Source organism: Opisthocomus hoazin, chromosome 23, assembly GCF_030867145.1.
Source record: "Opisthocomus hoazin isolate bOpiHoa1 chromosome 23, bOpiHoa1.hap1, whole genome shotgun sequence".
In the NCBI taxonomy this organism is placed as follows: domain Eukaryota; kingdom Metazoa; phylum Chordata; class Aves; order Opisthocomiformes; family Opisthocomidae; genus Opisthocomus; species Opisthocomus hoazin.
In genome coordinates, this window is record NC_134436.1 from 8044262 (window position 1) to 8069521 (window position 25260).

The window sequence follows — 25260 nt, forward strand, 5'->3', positions numbered from 1 at the left end:
GGCCGCGCTCCGCGGCGCGGCGGGACGCGGCGGCCCCGGGGGCTGATGCTCGGCACCGAGCCGCGGGACGCAGCTGCCGCGCCGGGCCGGGCGTGAGGGCCGCTCCGCGCCGCCTCCCGGGCCGAGAGCCGATGCGGCCGCTGGGCGAGCGGCTGCCCGGGCCGCGGGCGTAGCGGTGGGCGCTGCCAGCGGCGCTGCCGAGGAGGCGGGCGCCCGCCGCCCCCCGGCCGCGGATCAGGAGACCGAGGGCCGGCCCCGCCGCGCCACCGCCGCCGGTCCCCGCCCCGTCAGGCGAGCGGCAGCAGAGCCACCCCCTCCGCCCCGGCCGGCCGCCGCACCGGGCCGCCGCCGTCGCGCCATGAAGATCAAGGACGCCAAGAAGCCGTGTAAGGCGGGGTGGGGGGGGGCGGCGGGCGCCATGGCGGGCTGGGGCGGCGGGGCCGGAGCTGCCTGGCGAGACCCCCCGCGTCCCTGCGAGGGGAGGGTGCGGGGTTCGGGGGGTCTCACGGGCCGGCGTGTTGGGCGGGAGGCCGCACGGGCGGGTTGTGCGGGGCGGGCGCTGGGCTTGGGTGGCGATGGCACCCGGTCAGCGTGCCCAGCGCCTGCGCGGGCGCCCGGGTCGCTGCGGGTTGGGCTCTGAAGGGCTGACCGGCTGCGGGTTGTTTGTAGAGAGAACACTTATTGATGTTTGGGTACAGATCTTCCATTAAAGCACGCTGAATGCTCCCCTTTAATAAGTGCAGCTGTAATAATATTTCTAACTATTTATTCTTTTGGATTACCACATTTATTTTGGAGGGCGCGAGCATGGTTCAGACTCAGGTGAGTGCAAACAAAAGTGCTTTTTTTGTGGGAAGAGACTACTGGATCGAAGTAGTCTGCGTGCAGGTGGTGTTTACACAGCTGTGCAAGTCAACCCACCTGTCAAACTTACCCAGGTGTGTCTTAGCCGAAAGGGATGCAGGTAGTATACTCTGCGGAGCTAGGCCATTTTTTTCTTTGTCATGCTTACAGACCTGTTTTCAGGGTGAGTTACGGTACGGAAAAGATGGCAAGTTTTGAAGAGCTAGGCTTACGGTTAGTCATATGACATGCCCATCTTACGAAGAGCGTGCAGTTAAGAGTGTGTTGAAAGTGTGCGGTTTGAGCAGTCCAACAAGAAGGAAATCACCGAACATCCATTTAACACGGGAAGTATTAGTGTAGCTCTAGAAATAGCTATAGACATGGGACTGAGTTTGCCTGTGAAAATATTTTGTTTCTCGGGGCGTGTTAAGGAAACCCTGAACGTGCATCTTGTAGCACACAATTAGCCGTCGCCTCTTACTGGTGCCAGTGTGTGGAAATTGCTGAATTGACTGTAATAGTGTTTACAAAGAGTACTGTTCAGACAGCATTCTTTTCCCTGGTGTAATATTTAAGGAATGATATCAAGATTGTGAGGCAGTAATTGGCTGTAAGACATATAGGGGTTTGGTAGTTTAAAATGGTGAGAGTATGGCTGCTTCTGCTGCAGAAACCTGGTCGTTTCAGGAGTGTCTCTGCTGGGCCTCAGAGGCTTGTTTTCTGTAGTGGTGGATTTAAACCTCGTGTTTAAATAACAGTGCTGAATGTTATCAAGAAATTTTAACTACTTAAATGTGCTAAATTTGTAGTTGCACTCTTCCAGTTGTTGAACTTGAACTTTGTTTTTTTTATGATGGGAAGCAGAAACAATTGGAACTGCGTAAATGGTGGAGGGAGAGAATACGGTGTCAAACTCCGTTGTTTGTCCCATCTCGACTCTTTAACATATTTTGAAACTGGTGTCTTTCTTAAAGTCCATAGCGCTTGATTTCATAGGCAGTGAACTTTAGACTCATTCTGCAGATCTCCGCTCCTGGTTAGTCACGCTGACTGAAGTGGGAGAGCAGCTGAATGTTTGAAGAGCAGCAGATCCACAAAAGCACCAAAGATGGCAAAGTCCACTGATGTTCAGGAGCTTTGGTGCCCAAATACTGCTGTCGATTTGGGTTACATGCTCAGATTGACCTGAAAGCTGGGTTGGTCGCACGGTACCACTTTCAGACTGTCTAGGTACAAATGACTTGGCTAAGATGGTTGTGGACACTTTTCAATATGGTTGCTGAGTAGGTAGATGTTTCTTAGGTGAAGTGAGTATTTAATCATCTGTAAGGGAGGGTAACAGAAATTCAGATTAGCAAAACCTTGTACCAGGTGGTTAGCGTAGTAGTGGAACCCGGAGAGGTTGTGGAGTCCCCATCCTTGGAGGATTCTTGAAAAACTTCAGAGGTTTTCAAGTCTTGGCTGGACATAGCCGTAGTTGACTTCATCTAGCGATGACAATTTTCCTGCTAGCGCGACTGAGAGGTTGGACTAGATGATGTCCAGACAACCCTTCCAACCAGCAGATGTGTGACAGCTCCTCTGAGGAAAAGCCTATGGGGGAGAGTGGCTGGCAATTGTTAAGAGAAACTTCCAAAGGCTATTCGGGGGTGGAGATGGTGAATGTGGGAGCAGAGAGTCTCGCAGCAGCGTTGCTGTGTGAGATCTGTCTAAAGGGAGGAAGGAGCCACTCGCCCAGAGAGCTCTGCGTGTTGGCGGGGGAAGGCGAGGAGCCCGGGGGGAGGAGGAGGAGAGTGCTGGCGTGCTGTGCTCTACAGGGCAGGCAGCCCTTCAGCTCAGCTCTGGAAGGACAGGCAGAGTCTTCTGATATTTAGTACATAGCCCATGTTACTTTTTAGAGTCTGTTTCTTTTAATTGCATGCTTGCAAACTACTTATAATAAATACGTGCGTTTCCCTTAAGGCGAATTGCGACACATTAATGCATGGAACTGCGTAGTAGAGATACATTGCAAAATGCTGTATCAATATAAAGAAAAGATGAAAATCTTAAGTTTAATTTCTCTGATGTGGTTCTATGGATACATGCAGTCTTTGTGGACACAGTGATCCCATGCAGGATTTGAGTAGTCAAATTGATGAAAAATCCATTTAGGTTGCTGGAGAATCTCTTTTAAATGGATTTTTCTTTTTGTAGAATTTGCTGCTTAGTCTTGCTGTATCCTAGCATTTTCTTGTTAGTCCTTGAAAGCTGATTATTAGCCCATAGCAGATGTTACAGGATCTCATTTCACTGCCGTTGAAAAATGTATTTCTGATTACGGGTTAATACTGCCAGGCACAGTTTATACTGTGTTTGCATCAGTTAGTGTTAGATTATGCCTCTGCATGCTGTGTCTCACTATAATAAAAACCTATCCCCAAAGAGATTGCTGCTGAAATGTCAACAAAATTAACAGGATGAGCAAGGAGGGAGAAGACGAAAGCAGTGCTGTTTTGTCTTGTGTTAGCTTTATGTGGTATGCACTTGTAGCTGTGATAAACCTAATGAAGAGCAGTTACAGTAATTGCCGATTAGCACCTGTCCTCCCACTGGTAAGCATGGCCTTTCTGTAGCGTGATTAGAGGTGGCTGAGTGGGAAAGTGTGGCGAGTTCACAGAGTTTGATGGAGGAGTTCTCCCTTGAGGGAAGTGTGAGAAACATTTAATTCGGGTGTTATTTCTGTCCAGCCCAAATCTATTTTGAGCTAGGCTTGGGATATTTAAACCAAAGACCCTTTACAGAACTTGTTAAGCAGAGAAGCTCTCTGGAGGCTCAAGGGCTAAGGATGCGTGATGTGCCATGTTGCTCCGTAGAGGCTCGTAGGCACACATCTGTGTAGTGTGGGTACAGCAAAGGCACTTCACTGCCTCGCCATCAGTTAATCCTACTTGATGTAGCAGTTCTACCACCTCTAATGTGTTTTCTCTTGACTTGTCCCATTGGATGTGTTAGCCACCTTAGACCGCTAGCTGATCTAGGTGTTGGAGTTTACCATTAATTTTCACTCTGCTGTATGGAGAAGTTTTAGGGAAATACTGGGAGCATAAGAATGTATGCACGTGCACAGAGGGACACGCACTGGGAGAGACTGCAAGATACATTTAGTTTAAGTTTCTGTGTTTATAAACACTAACTGTGTAATAGTTCAGTATGACCTGTATGTAGTTAAATTGTTTGTCTTGTCAGTAACCGGAGAAGAATGGGATCCAGGTTAGTTTTGTTATCAAAGGCTGCATGCTGAGCTGAATTATAAGTGCTGTGCATCAGAACTGGTAGTACTGCATACTTTCATAAAGAGCTGTTGCAGTGCTGACAGAAATAAACTTAAGTTTTATTTGATTTCATGACCATTTTGCTCGCTTCTATCTAAGCCAATATAGAATCACAAACTGCAACACCTTTTGGCAGTTGTTCCCCAAGCCATGTTTCTACTTGTGGTGCAGCAGTCTTGTGTCTTAATAATATGTAAGCTTTTGTACGAAGTTGACACAAAACCTGGTAGAACCTGGTAGCCTGTTCTCTGCTGTCACTGACAGCTGTGATTTTTTTTTTTTTTTTTTTTTTTGTGGTGTTCATAGTTCTTGGTTAATTTGGTTCTTGTTAATGTAATGCAGGGTTGACCCAGACTGTTATTTTATCTTGCAGTGAGAGGGAAGTATTTTAATGGTGTTTGTGTTTCAGATGTGTCATTACATTTGTAGGAGAGAGTTCACCAGTAATCTGTTTCTCAGTCTTTAAAAGCTGAATACAAATAAGAGTGTTAAACTCAAGAGTCTTATACTTGACTGAATAAGGGAGCAGTAGTTGAGTCTATGAGTGTGTACTTCCTGCGGCTTTGAACCCAAAACGAGTGTACAAAGTCAGAATACAAGTACGTGGTCTGGGTGGAGAGCTTCAAAGGTCCTCTGCTCTGCTGAAGCAGAACCCGTAGAAAAGGAGGACGCTTCAACCTTTGTGCTTGTAGTGGCATGAGGAAGAGTTTTTACTGTAATTATTTTCTTTTGACGTAGAAGGACCTTATACGATAAGACAGAAGTAAGCTTTAGATTGCTGCCAGAAGCTGTGCACACCAAGAACTTGAAGTGCAACACAAGAGAATGAGGCCTCCCTCTGTAGCTTGAAGAGTAATTTAGAAACAACCAACAGCCATCAGCATGGGTTTTCTTACTGGGGAGAACTGCTACATGGTTACTTCAGCCCAGCACCTTGTGACAGCGCTCTTCCCATACGGGCAGTGCTTTGCTACATTGCAGGAAGCAGTTCTAGGGAATCCTCTTAAACATTGTTACTTTTTTTTTAACTCTCCCCAGGTTGCCTCCGAAGCCATCTTTGTGCTATGTACCGAGCAGTCTGCTGCGTATAGCAGAGGTTTCTGGCTGCTGTGTTTGTGTAGGGACCACAGAGGCTTCTGGCAGAGCTGGGGGGGTGAAAGAAAGTCCGGATTTGGAATTAAGGAGGCTGGATATTGAGATACTCCTTACTGTCCTGTTGGAGACAGTTCAGTTGGGTGTGAAGTGTCACATTGAACCATATGGGTTTTGACTTCCCAGTTTGTGTCCTACTTTACATATTTGTCTTCTCAGATGGTAAAACTACATGTCTTAGATATTCTTAAATAGAGCCTGGCTTAACTTCCTAAAAGCAGAAAGCATGTTTTTGAAGCAGTTTTATTTAGCCTATCGGATGCATTTGGGCTTGTTGAGTAAAACACTTGATTCCTGCTTTTCTTTTTTCAAACTGCATCTGACCTCTGGAGAGAGGAGCTGAACTTTGAAAAGACAGGGTGCTGGATTTGTTCTTTGACTAGCCTTAAATTCTCAGCAAGGAATACTTCTGAGCTGTGCATCACTTTTTGTAGAGTCTTCCCAGGAATAAGAACAGTTATAAAGAGGAAGAGCTGAGAAGAATCTTTTAATGACCAAATCCTCATAGAGCTGCAGAAAAAGCCCAGTTTTAATGCTGGTGTGTTGACTCTCCTTTTGAATTGAAGCTGTGTAATGATGGTTGCAGCTGCGCAAGTCCTCAAACCTGGTATCTGCAGAACTATAAGCTTGGAATGAAGCTTGTGCAATTGGTATTGATCTCATCCCGGCATGTTTCTTTAACTGCGACTGCCATGAGGATCAAGCTGATGTCTGGGGATATCTTCTTTTTTTTTTTTTTCCCAAAAGACTGATGCTCTCATTCTGCTCCTAAATCTTTCACTCGAAGCAAGACCCACAGACATGAGAATAAAAATACTTTCTGTAGAATAATTTGTATGTTCTCAGCCCCAAGTAAGTTCTATGCTATTTTTGTCTCGTTCCAAGACAGCTTTCAAATACAAGACTGCCTCAGAATTAAATTTTTCATGGATTTGACGGACTATACCAGCTACAGATGCTGGTATATATGGTGCGGATGCCATACGTAAGAGTGCAAGCTCTTGTGCTTTGGACATGCCTCAGAGAGTAGCAACATTGCCATAAGCAGAGTGCTCATATGTGTGGTGTAAAGCAATGCACAGGGCCCTTGTGTGTGGCGTGACTGAAGGTGGGTGTGTCCTCTTCAGCCATTGCCACGATTAGCCTGGCTGCCTTCTGGAGGGGAAGTCTTGCTGGAAACTCAAGCGTGGTCTCCACAGTATATTTTCTGAGTAGTGCTATGTCCTGAATCTCTCCGTGGCCTTATTTTAACCCTGCAAATGAAATCACTTTTTTCAGTAAATGGAAGAGGAAGTGGTGTTTTCATATGGGTTCCTGTTTTCTCCATTCCCCCTGCAACCAGATCAGATGGATCCTGAGTCAGGATCCACCCAAAGCAAACTGATATGAAGGCTGCACCAGTAGGAGCAGAGTTCACAAGGTTTCCATGCTGTGTCCACATACAATTGTGTTCTAAATCTGTAGAATCAGTGTATTTCTAATATTTAAAGGTAGCTCAAGCATGGATAAATCTTGTATCCTTGCAGTCCCAGAATCACAGCTACAGTTCAACTGATTGTGCGCTTGCTGGATATACGTATGTGTATCCCCTTCTGTGTTTGGAGAACAAAATGGCTTTAAATTTCCTGGCTAGACCTGTGTATAAATCAGTTGAGTGGCTTACATGCACAAGAATCCTTGTGTAATATCTTCTTCTGGGTTGCTGGTATAAGGAGTAAGTTAACAGTACGTGGGCCCTGTTGCTTGCCAGAACTCCTCCACTTTGCAAATGAAATTTGAGCAATGTACTTGCCAGCCAAATCTTGACAAATTTTCAACAGAAAATTGTGAAACTTCTTGGGGTTTGTCACAGAGGTGGAAACTGACCTATTTCGTCAGTCCCAAAATCCTTAAATTGCTGTTAAGATCGCTCAGTTAACCCAGAAAACTGATACTGTACAGCATGATCCCATTTTTCAGCATAAAATGTGTTCGCATTTCAATTATGGAATAAACTTCCTTATGGTTTAACTGTTGTTGTTTACTTGGTATGCAAGATTCATAAACCTTAAGATTTTTAGAGATGTGACTGGTGCTGTATTTGCAAAAGCCTGTTGGATCGTTTAACATGGGATGTAGTGGATCTTCTGACAAACAGGCATGACTTGCACCAGATCTTCCTTAAGCCTGTCACTTGAACTTTCAGCCGTTTCCCCCTGCTTGTTGTTGAGGAAGGCTAGGTCCTAGTTACTCAGTAGGCCCAATGAGCAGGAAGAATCCCACGTGTTTTGGGTGGTCCTTGGCTTGCTGTATCCTAGTTAAGTTCTGAATGGGCTGGATTAACTCCTACAGACACTTTCTGGTCTGCTGGGTGAATCAACTTCCCTTCTTCAGTTTTAGTCTTCTGACATAGTTTACGACAAGAGGCTTCAACTTAGTGAGATAGCTTAATAAATTGTCAGTTAATTGTGGTCAGACAGTAAAGTGACAAGTTTTCTTTATGTCCAGAGTCACAGTGCAAAGAAGTCAGGTATGCAGTTGTGAAGTCAATTCATATGTGACTGTGCTTACACTTACGCTTAGGTCTCAGCTTTATAGAACAGATACTCACTTTGTAGAACTTCTTTATTCCCACTTGGAGCTAGATTTTACTCACAGAATTTATCCTTGTATTTAAATTTTGTATTTCAAGATGAGTCAGGTTACTGAGTCAGTCTTTTTTTTTTTTTTTTTTTTTTTAGTATCTGACAATATTATCTGGACATCCCTTCCTGAGAGTTGCGGCAGCTTTTCTTTTATTTTTAACTTTCACACTCATGTTATAAATGAACAGGCATGCAACCAGCCTTGACTAAACACATTAAAATATTTTGGTAGGCCATTCTTCTCAAGGATAGACCCCACTGGTAATGTAAATCCAACGTGATTACATCTTACTCATGATGTACATTGTGACATCTTTTTGGTTTTGTTCCTGAGTTTTGTGCTTCAGTAATATATGAATTGCATGCGACAAAATAAATTGGACCTCTACAGAATATTAAAAAAAAAAAAAAAAAAAAAATCAAAAACCCCTACAAACAATCAACCCCCAAACCCACCAAACAACCCAGCAAGTTGTAGTGTCAATTAGGAAGTAAAAGCACGAGCTTCCCAGCTGGATGTTCAGGATCTTTCTTAAAATTACAAATCAAGTTTTAAACACTGTTTCTGGGAGAACAGTGGGACAACTCTCAGGTGAAGATGATGCCTTTGCTGTAGGGTTGCTGAGTATCTGCTCACCACACACGGTTAGGAAGATTTATTGGTACAGGCATATTCAAGTCATCGTCCTAAATGACATAAACCATAGAATCGCTGTTAGGAATTGCAGTCATCCCACAAGAGTGACAAAGGCAAAATACTTGTGGCTTAGTGTTGTTTTGTAGTACAGAAATTCCCCTTTCCTATCCAAGATACAAAAAAAGAAAAATGGAACCTAGATTCAGTAATATTAATTTGCTATCTTACATGTACTTCTTAGTAGTGCTTTTTGTTAGTCCTTTTTAGCTTCAAGGGATAGGTGAACAGGTCTTTTCAGCTTCATAATCTGAGCATCTTAACGGTGTCAATTTTTAAAACATGTGTAAATCAATTAATGCTCCCCTCAGAGCGTGTTATGTGAGCAAAAGATAACTTAGAGGAGGAACACCTGTCCTGCCGCTGTTGTCAGTTATAATACGTAACCTGGTTTCTCACGAGTATGCATTGCAGCCCTTGTGCTAAACTATGTCAAAACTATTATTTTAGGAGTGAAGGTTATTTTAGTCTATTTATTTTGTTCTGGAAAAAAAAAAAAGGTTGAATTTTGTTTATGAGTCAGTGTGGAAGATGTGTGGTTTTGGGAGTTTTTAGTCGGGCTTTCTGAGCACATGTGACAGCATTTAAATGTGTAAACAGAGTTGCTCATTTTTCCATTTTTACCTGTGGCCAGAGGTATATTTAAGATCATGTATGTAATGGAAATGAGTACTAATTCTTTGTTCCTGTGAGGATTTTTGTTAATGTCTGCCTTGCTGAAATGTGTAGCATTGGTTTAGTCTGAAGTTACCTGTATTGCTTTTGCTCTTCAACAAAGCTCATCGATCAATTCTTCTATCTCCACAGCTTTTCCATGGTTTGGCATGGACATTGGGGGAACCTTGGTGAAACTTGCGTATTTTGAACCTATTGATATCACTGCAGAGGAGGAGCAGGAGGAAGTTGAAAGCTTGAAGAGCATCCGCAAATACCTGACTTCCAATGTAGCCTATGGATCCACTGGCATTCGAGATGTCCACCTCGAACTGAAAGACTTAACAATTTTTTCTCGAAGAGGAAACTTGCACTTTATTCGATTCCCAACTCATGATTTGCCTACTTTTATCCAAATGGGAAGAAATAAAAACTTCTCAACACTACATACGGTGCTCTGTGCCACCGGCGGTGGTGCTTACAAGTTTGAAGAAGACTTTCGCACAGTAGGTAGCCTGTCTTCCCTAGTGCTGAAGCTGATGCTAAAAGCGTTGCTGATGATGGGTTAAAATAAGCCATATTTTGAAAAACTGTGGAATGCTCAAAGATTGTTAGTTATTAATTTATTTTTCAGTCTTCAGTATGAAATTCTAGAAATATGCTTTCTGACATTGTTGTAATAAAGGTGAAGATCTAATGCTAACAGCTGTTTAGAAACTTCCATTAGTGCAGTGAAATGCAGGACACCCGTATGGAAGTTAACCATTTTCTAATCTGTGTTTTGTCTGATGGAAAATGTGCTTAAGCTTCTGAGGTGCTTGTCTTTCCTGAGCAGTGTTTGATAGGTTTTCAGTGTTTGTGAGTGGGATTATCCTAATTTAGTCCAGTGCATTGTTAGAGATCTGTGACAAAACAGGCATCTCAAAGACAGTCTTTTTTCAACTGCAGAGCGGTTTGGGATTTTCCTGAGGTGTTTTGACTCTTCCCTTGATAGTCAAAATTGATCATTTGTTTAGATGCAGTTTCTATCCAAAGATAGTTGTTACTGAGAATCTTATCACGGTATCCAGTGTGCGCATGTCCTAGTTTTAAAGCGGCTGCAGACCTCCTGTGCTTCTAGAGACAAGACTTTCAATAGCACAAAATATTTGGTTTCAAAAACCTGCTTGTGTTTCCATTCCTGTGCCAGTCTTGCGCTGGGCTGGTACAGCTGTTCATGGGGTAGGGTCACAATTTGTCCAGCAGAACCAATTCATTATCTAAAACCCCACGGAAATACTTTATGTTGGAATAGTTCCCCGGTCTGCACAACAGTGAAGCTTCACCGTCGTGCCATGGCAAGAAAAGCTGCAGGGACCTGGGGGAAGAGGAGGGGACGGGCAGTGCCATGATCTGGTACTGGTGTCAGTGTGCAGTCTGGTCTGATTGTGCAGCTTTGTAATCTAACTGCAGGCTGCTTGCTAGACGTGAGTTCACCTGGTTCAGAGAGAGACTTTATGGATCGCTTTTCTTGGATTAACTGCCTAATTGGACTCTCTAACTGTTGGAACTCCCTGCTGCAATAAAGGAGAGAGCATGACCACTCTTCGGGAAAGCCCAGGGTTACATTGGATTAACTGTGGTGTGAAAGTACAGCCCTGTGGGAATCCCCAGCACCTGTTAAATTGTCTTGCTGCTTTATAATGTCATGTGCAAAACCGAGGAAGAACTGAAACCAGCCTGAAGTCACGTAGAACTTCTGACCTGTGGTTTTTCTTATGATCCTTGGATTGTTAATAAAGTTGCGAGGATAGTTAGTACGATGTCATTGAGGTTCTTATCTTGTTTTTTGTCTGCTGACATCTTAGAAATCGCTGGCTTCTAAGGTGGGGGAGGAAACCCACAAACCTTGAAAAGATGTGCAGATGAGTTTCACCAAGATGACACTCGATGGGGCCTCTAGCGTATTTGATGACTTCTTTTTGGTTTGGGCTGAGGAGAAATGTTGCTAATTTTTCAATGGATTAATGTCTGAGTACCTCAAAAGTTGTCTCTGACCTTACCAAAGCAGATATTTATACTGCTTGTCTGTCCTTGGTTTAATTCTGAGACCTAGATGTATAGTCAGAGTAATTTGCTAACTGATCAGAATTTACCTCTGAATTGTTTGTTGGCTTTATAGTGGGATAGAAGTTCCTGAATTAGTCACCCGAGGTAGCTTCTGAGAGTTAGGCAGTACAAATATACTCAGAAATTTATGGCATGTTTAAGCAATGTTAGAACGTGTTGACACTGCCTTTTTTCTTTTTTAATGCAGATTGGAAACCTCCAGCTGCACAAACTGGATGAGCTTGACTGCCTTGTCAAAGGCTTATTGTATATAGACTCTGTCAGCTTCAACGGCCAGGCAGAGTGCTATTATTTTGAAAATGCCTCAGATCCTGAGAGATGCCAAAAGATGCCTTTTAACCTGGATGATCCATATCCACTGCTCGTTGTTAACATTGGTTCAGGAGTCAGTATTTTATCAGTCCATTCCAAAGACAACTATAAAAGAGTAACTGGAACAAGGTAAGTTAAAAACAGAAGTTGGGGTTGTTACTCGTGCAGAACAATGAGCCTGCTGTTTTCCATGTGGTTCCTCTCCCTGACTCCCCCCACCTATCCCTTCCCTCACTCTGTAGTATGGAAAAGTATCTTATCTTTAATTTATAGCTGCATTCATTGAAGCCCACCCCCCTAGTTCTGTTATTGAGGAGATTTTCTTTATCAATGGATGAATGCTAGCAGTGCTCTGTAGTGAGTTTTATAGATTTTGTCTGAGGTTTTGATAATGTGTCCAGTGAGCCTGTGTTTTTCTTGCTCCATACGAATAAATACATCCACATGTTTTACAGAAAACGATCAAGGATCTGAATCAGTGGCATGATGTGGGTATTTAGGGGATTTATTCTCTGATTCAGTGTCTTCCAGCGTACATTTTGAGAGTTTATAACTATTTGTTGGCTCTTAGTGTATGGTTAGCTTCTTGTAAGTGATATATAAATGTTAACTCTCTTGACAGCTGTTTGTGTAGTGAACCTTGAGCAAGAAAGCAGGATGCTTGGTATTTAAGTTGGAGGGTTTGTTTATTTATTTTGTTAGTCGGACATAAAAGTCTTTGATGTGAGGAAATACTATTTAAAAGCAACTAGTTTTCTTTCTTCTTAGTCTAGGTGGAGGGACCTTTCTTGGTTTATGCAGTTTGTTGACAGGCTGTGAAAGTTTTGAAGAAGCTCTGGAAATGGCATCCAAAGGAGACAGCACACACGCTGACAAGCTGGTTCGAGATATTTATGGAGGAGACTATGAAAGATTTGGTTTGCCAGGATGGGCTGTAGCATCCAGGTAAGCAAGAGATCTTTTTGTTGGTTCTTTTACTGGTTTGGGGGGCTTCAGAAACAAGACTTAAAATATTAACACAGAGAAAATGGCTTTTTCCAAACTTTTATTGTAGTGAAGTTCCGTTGTCATCCTAAAAGTACGTATACTCAGTCTTCCTGAAGATTTAAAGCCCCGTGCAACTGCAGGTGCCTGCTGGCTAAGTGCTGCAGAAACCTCATGTGATATGCCATGCACAGCTTTACATGAGTCAGAACGTGAGGTGATCACAGGAGTGGGAAGGGCAAAGTGCAGAGGAAAACAAAGCAGATTACTTTTTGCCTTCCTAGAATCTTTTAGTAGGGCCATTGTGCAGAGGGAAGGTGAGTGGAAGAAGGCATTTTTGCTGCTAGTAGTACCTCCTTGCTTTTTTGGAAAGACTCTGCTTTTTTTGGTACGTGGCTGTCAGTACAGGCACCTGCTATAATGTTTTAACTGCTTTCCTCACTTATGAAAGCTGTCAAATGTAAACAGTTTGCACCATGACAGTGAATGTATTTTACTGCCATTACAGAGGATTTTTGTCGTAGCTGTGAGTTTAGTTTCCACTGGGGGAGATTATTGGTGATGTTACCACTTTTCTACCCGTAAGAAATGTGAGAAGAATAAACTTCACACTATTAGTCAATACATCTTAACAGTCTCTGTGTATAGGTACTTTTTATTCTCATTTACTTAAAGACCCTTAGGATCTTTAATGATTATTTGAGTTTTAGAATAATCAGGATTCTGGGTCTCTGAACTGACTTAGATAAGGCAGAGTCCTTAGTGGTAAAATATCATGCATAGCTGTGGATTCATGTCTTATAATTTTTAAGAAATTATCTACTGTGTATAGTAATGGAAGTGTCTTAATCTAGAACTTTTCATTTATACAACCTAAATGGCAGTTCGTCTCTGTTTTACTTCTGCTTTGGAATAGAGGGCTGGATAGATACTGAGTGAGGAAGCAGGCACGAGGAGTTGGAGGATTCACCAGTCAGACTCAGGTCTTGACTTAGTTTACAGTGACTAGATTTGCAGAGTAGTCTTGCCTAAGAATAAGCCTACTTTTTGTTGTAGATGCTTCTTTGTGAAAGTCAATGATCTAAACAAAAATATTTTGTTGGGGGTTGTTATTGTAACAAGATTCGCTGTTTCCTGTGAAGGAAGAAGTACACGGATTGTAGTGCCAGCTGTGAAACTGTTTAATACAGACTTGAAAAGGGAACTCTGTAAGATCAAACATGAGACTTAAGTTCTGTTATAGCATAAAAATCACATTCTGAGATTATTTCAACTGCACATAAATCAATCACTTTGCACTTAATGGAAATTTTTCCTGTTCTAGTTTTGGGAATATGATCTACAAAGAGAAGAGAGAGTCTGTTAGTAAAGAAGATCTCGCAAGAGCCATATTGGTCACCATCACCAATAACATTGGGTCTATTGCCCGGATGTGTGCAGTAAATGAGGTAAAAACTTCTGACAAGCAAATGATCTGTCTATAGGTCTATTATTTGGTTTCTCGTTAAATGATTGCTAAAATGATGTATCATTTTAAACCTTTTAGTACATCCTCAAATGAAACAAAGAAATCAATATAGTATTAAAGAACTAGGAATTGGTTCAGAATATTTTGCCTGTCTTTGGAGAAGTGGGACAAGGATATCTTTGGATATGGGGAGGGTAACCTGTTGAGGGGGGCTTCAAACTAGCTGTGTTAGGGAGTGGAGCCCAAAGCCTGCATACAAGTGAGGGAGCATAGGATGTTGTGGTGAAAAGACTTGAAGCCCGCCTGTGAAAGCAGGATGACTTTGGACCCACCTTAAGTCTCTGTACACAAACACGTGCAGCATGGGATACAAGAGGATCTGCAAGTCCTGGTTCTCACGGGGGACTATCCCAACCTCTAGTAGAAGGGTAACATGGCAGATCACAAGCAATCCGTACTCCTTAATGTGCTGGGGACAATTTTCTAACACAAGTGCTAGGCAGGCTGACGAGGCAAGTGTGGTGGTGGACCTGCTATTCATGGGTGAAAGAACTGGTCAGGGATTTCAGTGACAGCTTTGAAATAGTAGAGTTTGAAGTCCTGAGGAAAGTGAAGAAGGCACGTAGCAGAATGGAGACTGTAGATGGACTTGAGTAGAACAGGATTCTGGTTTGGGGGGCATTTAGGAAGCAGGATCTTGTGGGAGATTGTCCTAATGGCGTAAGGAGCCCAGAATAGCTTGTTGATTTTCCAGGACAGCATCCTCGCGGCAAAAGAAAAAGGTGGGATGCAGACTGGCTAGGGAGGAGCATTGCAGAAGAGAGGAGGGTGCTGGCGGACAAGTTGAACTGAATGTGAAACAGCAGCGTACACGTGCAGCGGTGAAGGCGGACCTTGTGCTGAGATGCATGAGCAAGGACATAGCCAGCAGGTCAGGGGAGGTGGTCCTTTGGGCATGACCTGTTTCTCCCTCCTCCCCAAGCACCACCATCACCAAAAGTGAAGCACTGGCAAGCTAGAACAAGTCTAACAGACAGGTTACTGAGCCAGGGCCCTGCACTGGAGCACCTGATGTATGAGCAGGCGCTGAGGGATTGGCGTTAAGCCGGAAGAAGAAGCTGAAGCCCGAAATGGTTGTCACTATCTGGAGAGGGTTACAGGGAAGACACAGCCAGGTGCAGCAACACACAGCAGAAGGACAGGAAGCAATGGACAGAACTTATAGCAAGGGGAATTCTGATTGATATAAGGGGAAAAAAGATGCTCACAATGAGAGTTGTTAAGCCCTGAAACATGGACTCGGAGACTGTAGACTCTTGTTTCCTTGAAGAGTTTCAAGACCTGTGACTTAAGCAACTTAAAATGTTGAAGTTGCGGAAAGACCTGCTTTCAGCAGTGTGCAAGACCTCATGGCCTCCAGCAGTTTCTTCAAGCTGAAGTTATTCTCTGATTAAAGCTTGTAGAAAGCCTTGCTTCTAGTTAAGCATTAATTTTTACCAACTCTTGAAACTTCAAATTGTTTTGACACCTGTCTTCTTACTGGTTGATACCGAGATGATTTCCTGCAATCTTCTATTTCTCAAAGCTCTGCTAAACAGAACCAGTATGCTTTCAGTTTCGATATGATTAGCATGGACAATCACAAATCTATGGAAGAGTACTGAATTGAAGCATAGAAGGTATGGGTGTTGGAGCACCAGGGATTTCCTCATTTCATTATCAACAAGTGAGGTTTAGTAACAGCTTTCTTAGATAAGACTAAGGTAACTGTATTTAGAGCTCTGCTTAAAATCCACGGAGGTGATAGTCTCAGAAATCTCAACAACCTTGGCAGCTGAAGTAACCCTTCTTTTGCTTGGGAGCCAGACTAATATATTTCTCTGGTTTTAATATTGCAAATTCTCCCTCAGTTTCCTTCTCTGACTTTCTCTTGTGTCTGTCTTGGAGAAGAAAGTTAATTTTGTGGGTATTTAGCTAATTGTGGCTTTTTTCATTTATGGCAAAGCTTGATAACAAAAGAGTTAAAATGAGGATGAAGTTGAAATTACATACTGAGTCTGAGGCAAATGTATGCAATTTACGTTGAAGAGTGAGGGTAAATTAGTACAAATCAGAACTCCGAAACAGCACAAATCAGCTTTGTTCCAAGGTTGGTTTTGGATTAATTCCAACTGCATCACAGAATTACAAATTGTAAGAAATAGTTCATAGTGATCCACAAACTAATGTCTTGAACTGCCATATGAAGATTAAATGGATTTAATTATTTCGGCTTCCTGCTGTAGAGTAGAATTATGTTTGGGTGCTTAACAGTGTGTTTGTCATCACTGTGAACTGATCAAAATGGTGAAAAACAGTTGCAGGTTAGTCATTTGAATACAGGTTGAATTGTCAGACTAGTTTTTGTAGCAACTCCGATACGAGTATTCATCTGACAATTAAGTGCTTATTTAAGCACTATGTTTAGCACTAACACAATTAAATTATCTTTGGTTCTTGCTCTTGTGTCATTTAATTGCCACATAATGTTGGATTTATTTCAGTGAACGTGGAAAATTAATTGATTTTCACTTTTTTACATTTGACTTGATTAAAATTCACAGCTCACTTCTGGTATTGAAGTCTTAGTCTAATCCTATACTGAGGTATATTAAGGTCTGAAGATGAAAGGAACGTCTCTGTTATGTCTTACTGTCTTCGGCTTCTTTACAGTGCTGCCTTGTTGCATATGGATCAAGCAGCATTGTACAGGGCTATGAAGGCATTGAGTCTTCTCTACCAAATATAAGTATTTTTCATTTAATTTAGTTTTTAGCTGGGCTGTTTCATTGTCTTAGTTACTGAAAATGCTTACTTAATTTGAACACAAATGCTGCTTCTCTGTAAATTAAGTCCTCTGATTCTTCAGGGTTGCATGGTCCTTCCTTTTCCCAAAAAATGTTTTAAATTTGGAAACCATTATTTAATTGTGGATTGGTTTGATCTTCCCCCTCCCCTTGCTCGAGACAGTCTGTTCTTTCATAGCTTATTTTTTCAAAGCTCTGTTAAACAGTGTAAATACTTACTCCTTTCCTGTTTTTTCTCTTATTTTTAGAAAATAAACAGAGTTGTGTTTGTTGGCAATTTTTTACGTGTGAATACTTTGTCAATGAAGCTTCTTGCATATGCACTGGATTACTGGTCAAAAGGCCAGTTGAAGGCCTTGTTCCTAGAACATGAGGTATGCTGTGGTTCGTTTATCCCTGTGTATTGTTTTACCATAAATCAAAAATGTTTGTGTGAGCAGCTTTCACGTGTGTGATATCATGAGACGCCAAGTACTCGGTAAACGCTGAAGAGACGAGGAGGTTTCTCATGGTGTGTTGGGTCTCTGGGGACAGCACGCTCTGCCAGGGGAGTACGTCAGTTGCTTTGGGGTATCTCAGTTCATGCTATAGATTTTTGGCAAGGGACAAGAAAACGTTAAGCTCTGCACGAGGGTTAAACAGTCTTACTTTGGTTTTGGGGTGGAAGCAACAGTAGGTATTGTATTTCAAAAGATCATAGGGAGATCTAAAGCTTGGGCCTTTGAAATACTGATATTGTGCTCAGCTGAGCTTGAGCAACATCCTGAAAGTTGAGACTGCTTTTAACAAGGACTGCTTTCATACGGCCACAGATGGACCTTAAAGTTGTTGTGGTGATTTTATGCTCTGAGACTAACCGGCTTTTGGGCAGCTTCTGCAGTCTAGATCAGTATGGAATGCTGAGAGAGTTGACCTCTTTTGGTTAAAATATAGGCAACCAGTATTAATTACAGGTGCAACAGCTGGCAGACTTGTAGCTATCTTGGCAGTGGGCTGGCAATTTTTGTCCTCAGTTTGTTGGTCTGCAAATATTACAGCATTACATTTATTCCCCTTCAGCTGATTCTCACAACTATTTTCCTTTATTGCTTATCCTGAGACTGACTACTCCGTCTTGGTGCTAGCGTCTGCAGTAATAGAAGAATGGTTTCTTGTTTGTTCTGCCCCCTTCAGATTCTTCTTGGATAAATTTTAAATTTTTACATTTGATCAAGTATAAATTCCAAACACTTCTATATTTCATAGTTATAGGGAGGGGGAACATCTTGCTTCCCCAGAGGGGAAAAGTAATTCAATGGGAGAATGTGGTTCTTTGTGTGCAAGTAAGTATACAGTCCAAAAATGGTGTTGAAATTTGGACGTAATACTTAAATGTGAGGTGCAGTTAGTTTAAGAAATTTTAGATTTGTACCTTAGGAATAGCGTTGCTATGGATATTGAAGATCCTTTGGCAGCCAGAATACACAGCTCCTCTAGCAAAAACAAACCAAACTTGATCTCTATGCTTTAGGAGTCGGTGATACATGTCTTGGAAGTCCTGCAGTGTATGGGAAAGCTTGGGGTGAAATCCCTAAAGCGAAGTTAGATAAGAAGGGCAGAATGTTTGTTTTGCAAAGCTCTAGAAAATTATTATGAAAGATTGTACGTTAAAAGTGTATGGTGTTCTTTCTGTAGCATTGGTCCACCAGATGCTTTGTTGTCATTGAAGCGTGGTTGGTGCAGAATTTAACACCCTACTTGAACCTGAAATTTTTTTTTTTTTTTCAACAGGGGTACTTTGGAGCTGTTGGTGCTCTTCTTGGGCTGCCAAATTTCAGTTGAGATACCAGATGTCACTACACTGAACTATTTTCCACCTGAACGACGCTTGTTTATGGCAACGGGAACTAAATCTGGGGAGGGAAGAAGAAAATAGCAGATTTTCTGTAACTGATTTTAAGAAATGATGAGCTACTGAAGATCACCATTGGGAGGAAGAGGTTTTCACTGTCTTGGGCATTGAAAAGCGAAATGTTTGGGGATCTTGTTTATGTTCTTTGATACATGTAGCCAGTATTGAACTTTCAACATGCAATACATCCTCTGAAAACAAGCTTCCAGAAGAAGGAACGCCAATCCTTTAAGTGCTCAGTGTGAAAATATTGTAAGCTTTCTCCTGAGACTTTAGGCCCATAGGTTTTGCATATAATTGATGAAGGAAAAATTATTCTCACTACTTACACTATGTTATGAGAGCAATTTCCCATCTGTACTTACAGAAAGGAACTTTAAAAACAGTAAGGTACTATCTACAAGATGAGGAAACTGTAGGCAATTACTTCCCACAGTAAGAATAGTAATTATTTTATTTTTATGTGTAATGGAAATAATATCAATGCTTTGATTTTCAGTGGGAAGAATAGAAACTTAAGTAAATCAGCCAAAGCAGCAGATTAAGCAGTTGATGTTTTGAAGGCTTTGTGAAGATATTCACTTGCCCAAAAATTTTTGAAGATGCACCTGGTATTTTGGGAAGATCCCCTCTGTCTTTGGCTGGATTTGGAAAAGCAATTAATGAAGGCAGGTTTTGGGGGGTGGGGAATTTTTGTTTTTGAGGATATGACTTCCAAAATGCCTTGTATCTTTTTTGGTGTCTTATAAATTCTGACATCGTACATCATTATTTGTAAAGGTACCACAAAGCCTGAGAGAACTGGAACAAATCCTTATAAAATAGACTAAATACGGTACATCATGATTCTGATGCTTTGGCTCATTGCTGTGGAGGTGTGGAACATTTCTGCCCCATCCTGCTAATTTGAAAATGCGATTTCTCCTTAATTTTACAAGAGTTGATCAGAATGTAATTAGGTCTTGAAAATGAAAGGTTGCTAGCTTGCTTTTGGAAGTTTGTTTTTGGAAGTTGAGGACAGTATCAGAGTTTGTGTTGCAGCACCAAACGGACCAATATTTAGTGCACTTGCAATATGGAACCGTTCATCAAATTGTGGCCTTGGGATAAAATCTATACTCTGGAACTGATCTTTGGGTTTTTCTGCATACTTTTAAAATTTACAGTTGTGGTTATTGTAATAAGTTTAGTCCTGAAGCCAGGGCATGAGATCTTAAACTTGTAAGAGTATTATACAGTCATTAGCTGTATGACTCCTTGTGAACTAAAGAGCTACTCAATTTTATGATAAAATTTTAATGTTAGATATTTATTACAAGTGCATGACGAGCAACCAGACTAGAACACATTCATATGTTGGGTTTTAACGTGTTTTTAGGACCAATTGCTCAAGTGCTCCACAGCATGGCTGTGTAGTATTCACAGACACATCCGCCTAGTGGGTTAGAAACCTCTCTCTGCTATTTTCAGTCTTCTTTCTTTTCTTAAAATTCAAAGCCCCATACTAACACCATATGGCTTTTTAAAGATGATTTCTGTGGTCCTTTAAGAGTACAGTAACTTGGGAGTAGCCAATTCGTTAAGCCCAATGCCAATCACAAATGCAGTTCCATTTATTGTTGCTTTTCCTGGTACTCATACTGCGTTTCCATTGTGCTTGCTTTGATGTTTCATTTTAGACCTAAGAAACCAAACAAAAATTACACGCACTGTTCAACTGATCTAATGCTAAATCAGAGCACTTCAGAAAGTAAGTGAATATGGTTTTATAGAATGTCTTTATAAATGCTGTGTACTGTTCCTTTTGAGTTACAATTGACTGTAGAAAGTAACCTTTATTTAGTTAAAAAACTTTGTAAAAACTCAATTTTCTGAATGTTTTTACAGCCTCCGGAAAATTTTGCAAGCCAGCTGTGTGTTTTTCTTGCAGAGTACTTTGAGACACGTACAACAGCTTGATTAGAAACAGTTCCTTTAGCCCATATTTATTGCCACTTCACTTCTCATTTTGTGATACTGAAAGAGAGCTGATCTTCGAGCAGTGGTTAGAAGTTACTTGTATATTTAACCAGAACCATCTGTAGAAGATGATTACCTAATGACCATGGTTAGTTTAAACCATTTGAAGTTGGTATGACCTAAGATACATTTTTTTTTAAGGTAAATTGTACAGAGTTACAGAATAAATTAATGGAGTAATTCTTGAATAGCTGTACTGTATAGAAACTACTGTAAGAATCAAGAAGTATGCCCTACCTCTGTTTTACTTCCCTTGAGCTTCTAAAAAATTTGCTTTATTTTGCTAGTTTTATCAGCACAATTGCTACTTCATTACAAGAGCACCCAGAGAAGTTTTCAAGCCCTGCTGTAGAGCCCAGGGGTCCTATGTTGAAGCCACGTCTTTGGGTTTCATCTCACTTTTTCTCAGCTTAGAACTTGTTACTAGTGTCTCCAGAGATTGACTCTACCACCAGTAGAAATGCGAGGCATCACAAGTGGTTGCAAGATAAGCCTTAAAGTCTTTTCATCTACATTCTCTTCTAAATAGGTTGAAAAGGCTTGTTTCTTTTATACAAATCACTGGAGTAACTTGCTTTTTCCTGATTTCAGTTTTTACTTTCACCCTTGCCGTTTGTTTTCCTCAAAGCTAACTGGTTGAAGCATCTTTAGAATGAATTGATTGTGTGATATACTACAGTAGAGAAAATTCGGGGTTTTCTCAGGGCTACTGTTGTCTTCTCAAGTGGAACCACTTCTCTAGAGGAAACGTGTGGTATTTCTTTTTCTAAAGTAAATGTAAAGCTCATTTTGAATGTGTAATCGTTTTCAGCTCAATCAGCCGTGCGAGTGCCTTTTAATTTTTTCATATAATGCCAACTTTGCTGATACTGGGACTTTATCCATGAGGTCTCCAAACCAGTGCTGCTTACCAGAGAAATAGCAGATAATTTTATTGGCCGTGGAGATGATCCCTTTAATCCAGTCTAGCTAGAGATGGCAGGAAAACAGCACCAGGTTTCTGGCTTCCCATCCCTGTAGCCCTTATCTCGGGGTTATGCTTTTGCATTTCTTGGTCTCATCCCTCCAGCTTGGTCTTTATAAGTATTATGCACACTTTTATTGTATCAGTATCTCCCGAAGAATCATGCAAGTTTTTAGTCGGATAGCTACAGATTATTTCTGCCAAAGAAATTCTTTTTTAGATGAAGCTATTCCAAGTTGGTATGGCTATTAAACTTCACTGTTTTCACCTTCCTAGTTCTACCTAGGGCAACTGCTATTTGAACAAGAGGGAACTTCTGCAGTACGTTTTGAATGTTTAGCAAGCTGGAATGAACACATCCTCAGCATTCTTCACTGAAGCTAGCATAGGTTTAATTATGAACACTTTTTCATTTATTTTAGTAAAGCCTCAATAAATTTATCAGTTCAGAGAGAAGCAGCACTGATATACTTTCTTCGTCTTATAGTTTGATTCAGATTTTCAAAGGGTGTTCGGACATCTGGCCTGCCTTTTGAAGATCTTTCCCTCTCTGTAGTGTTCTGCAAGCAAGCATCTGTGTAATTCTACCAACACCTCTGTTCGTAATTTGAGAGTTACAGCGTGGAAAGAATATGAGACCACACTGTCCCACTTACTCTCAGCCTGTCTGTTAAGAGCAGAAGTTCAGTTCTGGCTTCTCATGATGGATTAAACATTCCTTCAGTGGTACTGTGAGATTCCTACTTGCATTTAAGTTGTTGGTAGTATACATGCAAGGTGATTATGTTGCCTTTAAGGGCTGTAATACGAACTCTTTGTCTCTATCCAGTATAGGTCCTCGGGAAATACCTGCTTCCAGATAAGTTGCAATAATTTCTCATTTCTAAATGTTTCAGAATAACAGTGAGATTTTAACATTTGCTCTAGATAAAAGACACTTTAATTAGTTCCAAATCTGTGCTGCTTGAAGACTAGATGGTGTCTTATGAATTCAGTCACTAACTTACATTAATGCCTAAATTTACATTCAACCTATTTTTAAATACCACTTTCACTATTCACGTTCTCACTTTCACTATTCGCATTCTGGATACTGGATGGCTGTAACCCTGAGGAAACAGTTAAGTTGAGTTCAGGACAGAGATGAAGGTCAGTGCGATTCTGTTGAGGTGGTTGTGGTCAGCTTTTCATCCTGAGTCCATTTGCACACGTAACGAGATTAGTGTTTCCCTAGTGACAGGGCTTACTATATTGGGCTTTTTTGTTAATGTAGGCTTTAAAAACATGTAATATGTAGTAGAGCTTTGCTTAGGTTAAAAAGTGAACCAAAATCTGTGGGTCAGGTTAGAAGTATTTGACCAAGACCTATATAGGTCACGGTGCAGAACTAGGAGCCTGCTTGGCACGTACAGTTACTGGTTTGGTTGTGTTCATTTTTCGGTTTCTCGTTAACGCACAGTGAGAGGGGGAAGACTGAACAATCGTGGGTAAAATGGGTGAAGTAAGTCCTCAGACATGACCATGGGAGAGAAATAAGTGCTCTGTCACAGTGTAGAGGGGTAATTCCCTTCTTACATTCTGTAAGTTTTACTGATATATTCCGAAGTGTATCACCAGTGTTCTGTCATCTGTGATAAAATTACTAATTCTTTAAGTTTAAAAAAAGTCTGCAAAGAAGCCTGTTTTATTAGTTTTGTTTACTTCACACATGTAAAGCATATTAAGTATTCTTAAAAACACACTTTCTGAAAACATCTCAAAAGATGCTGTAATATATTTGTAATTATTAATGTGCTAATGGAATATGTTTGAGCAGTCTAGGTTTGCATAACTGAGTGCCAAATCCTGCTCACTTTAGTTACTTGAGTAGATGATTTTCTTAAATGGGGACTGTTTTAAACTAATGAGCAAGATTTGGCCTGGAGGTCTTCTGCCTGGGGAACACAGTAATGCTGCTTCGCATATTCCTGCTGGTGCTAAATCATTTGTTGAAAATAAAGATGCTAAACAGAAATTGTAAATAAAATATTTATGGCCTGGTCCTTTTGACATACTTAGAATTTATCATTTGCGGATATTTTTTTTGGCCTTATTTCAAGTTTCCTTTTAGGTTTTTTTAGGGTGTGTGGACTTGTTAATGTGGCAAGTCATTGGCAGGTTTGGCTTCCTGTGCTGCTTGCTGTAAGGCCCGTAACATTCCAGTTGCGTGTTATGGTACGGATGACTTTTCATTGCTGGGTTTCAGTGTTGTATTTCATCTTATTTTGTCACTGTAGCCATTGAAACGAATAGTTTCGGGCAGAACAAGACCAGCATTTGTTCTCTGCTAAAACTTCGAAAATCGGCCATTACTGTAAGCATTTGGGGAAGCTGTTGAAAATTCTAAAATACCCATTTAAAATAATTTTAAAAGTTAAATGTATTATTTAGTCTTGCCTATAAAATAACTGGAATATGGTGTATCAGTTGCGAATCTTTGCTATAAATTGCTAGCATTTCACAGTACTTCTAGCATCAATTTAAGAACATTTTTGTAAATAAAAGCTTTGGGAGGAGGTACATTAGTTTCAGACTGCATTACAAAATAATTCAACGATAAAACTAGTGAATTAGTATTTTGAGACATATTAAATTATGACATCTAGAACATGAAAATTACTGTGTTGATGTTACAGAGATAGGATACATAGAGGGCTTTTGATAATCTGCACTTTTTTACATTTCTGAGTTCTGGCATTGTAACAAATGAGTATTTAATTTTCCCTCTACTGTCTCATCATGTGGAGGCCTTCTAATCGCCAGTTGCTGTCTTCACATATTTGTTTCAGTCAGTCAGCAAAATGGGCAGGCAAATTTACAAGTTGTAAACCCTTGTAGGATGGAAGTTCTCTGAAGAGCCATTTGATTAAGTTGCCTTATTCGATTACATTGCACTCACGTTACGTCTCCACTTCCTTGTTTACTGTTCTGACACTGAAGATGTGATGTAAAAATATGCGCTACAAATTTCTATTCATAAATTACAATTAATACCTTTGTGTCACCTGTTAATACAGCTCTTGTAAATTGTTTAAATTATTTTTCTTTTTATAGATTCTCACTATTGAATGTACAGATTAGATCCCTTTAATACGTCACTGAAGTAATTTCATTGGGGCCCGAATATGGCCAGTGCTGTAATTCGTCCCATCAAAATTGTAAATAATTCTTTACTGCTTGTTTGCATGGATGAAGTTTGGGTTGCATTTGCTTTGTCATAACCCAACTCCTCTGTGATGGGCCTACTTTTTAGAGTTTATTTTCCTGGTTTTATTACCATTTGCTCTGTATGAATGTTCAAACAGTACTCTGTCTTTTCCTAATAAATAATTTGAGATTGTTCA

General features: G+C 41.0%; 1 protein-coding gene across 1 annotated transcript; it reads left to right on the forward strand.

The window, feature by feature from the left end:
* Positions 1-271: 271 nt before the first annotated feature.
* PANK3 (pantothenate kinase 3) lies at positions 272-25260 on the forward strand. Its single transcript, XM_075442008.1, has 7 exons — positions 272-386; positions 9438-9790; positions 11581-11834; positions 12474-12650; positions 14014-14137; positions 17252-17377; positions 18774-25260. Exons 1-7 carry the CDS (start codon positions 359-361, stop codon positions 18822-18824), a joined length of 1113 nt encoding a protein of 370 aa, XP_075298123.1. The 5' UTR covers positions 272-358; the 3' UTR covers positions 18825-25260.

Bases quoted from the DNA above. Each gene is read 5' to 3' on its own strand.
- PANK3 (XM_075442008.1), top strand. From the start codon at position 359: ATGAAGATCAAGGACGCCAAGAAGCCGT. The intron at 9,791-11,580 runs GTAGGTAGCCTG...TTTTTAATGCAG, and splicing joins TTGAAGAAGACTTTCGCACA to ATTGGAAACCTCCAGCTGCA. The intron at 14,138-17,251 runs GTAAAAACTTCT...TCTTATTTTTAG, and splicing joins GGATGTGTGCAGTAAATGAG to AAAATAAACAGAGTTGTGTT.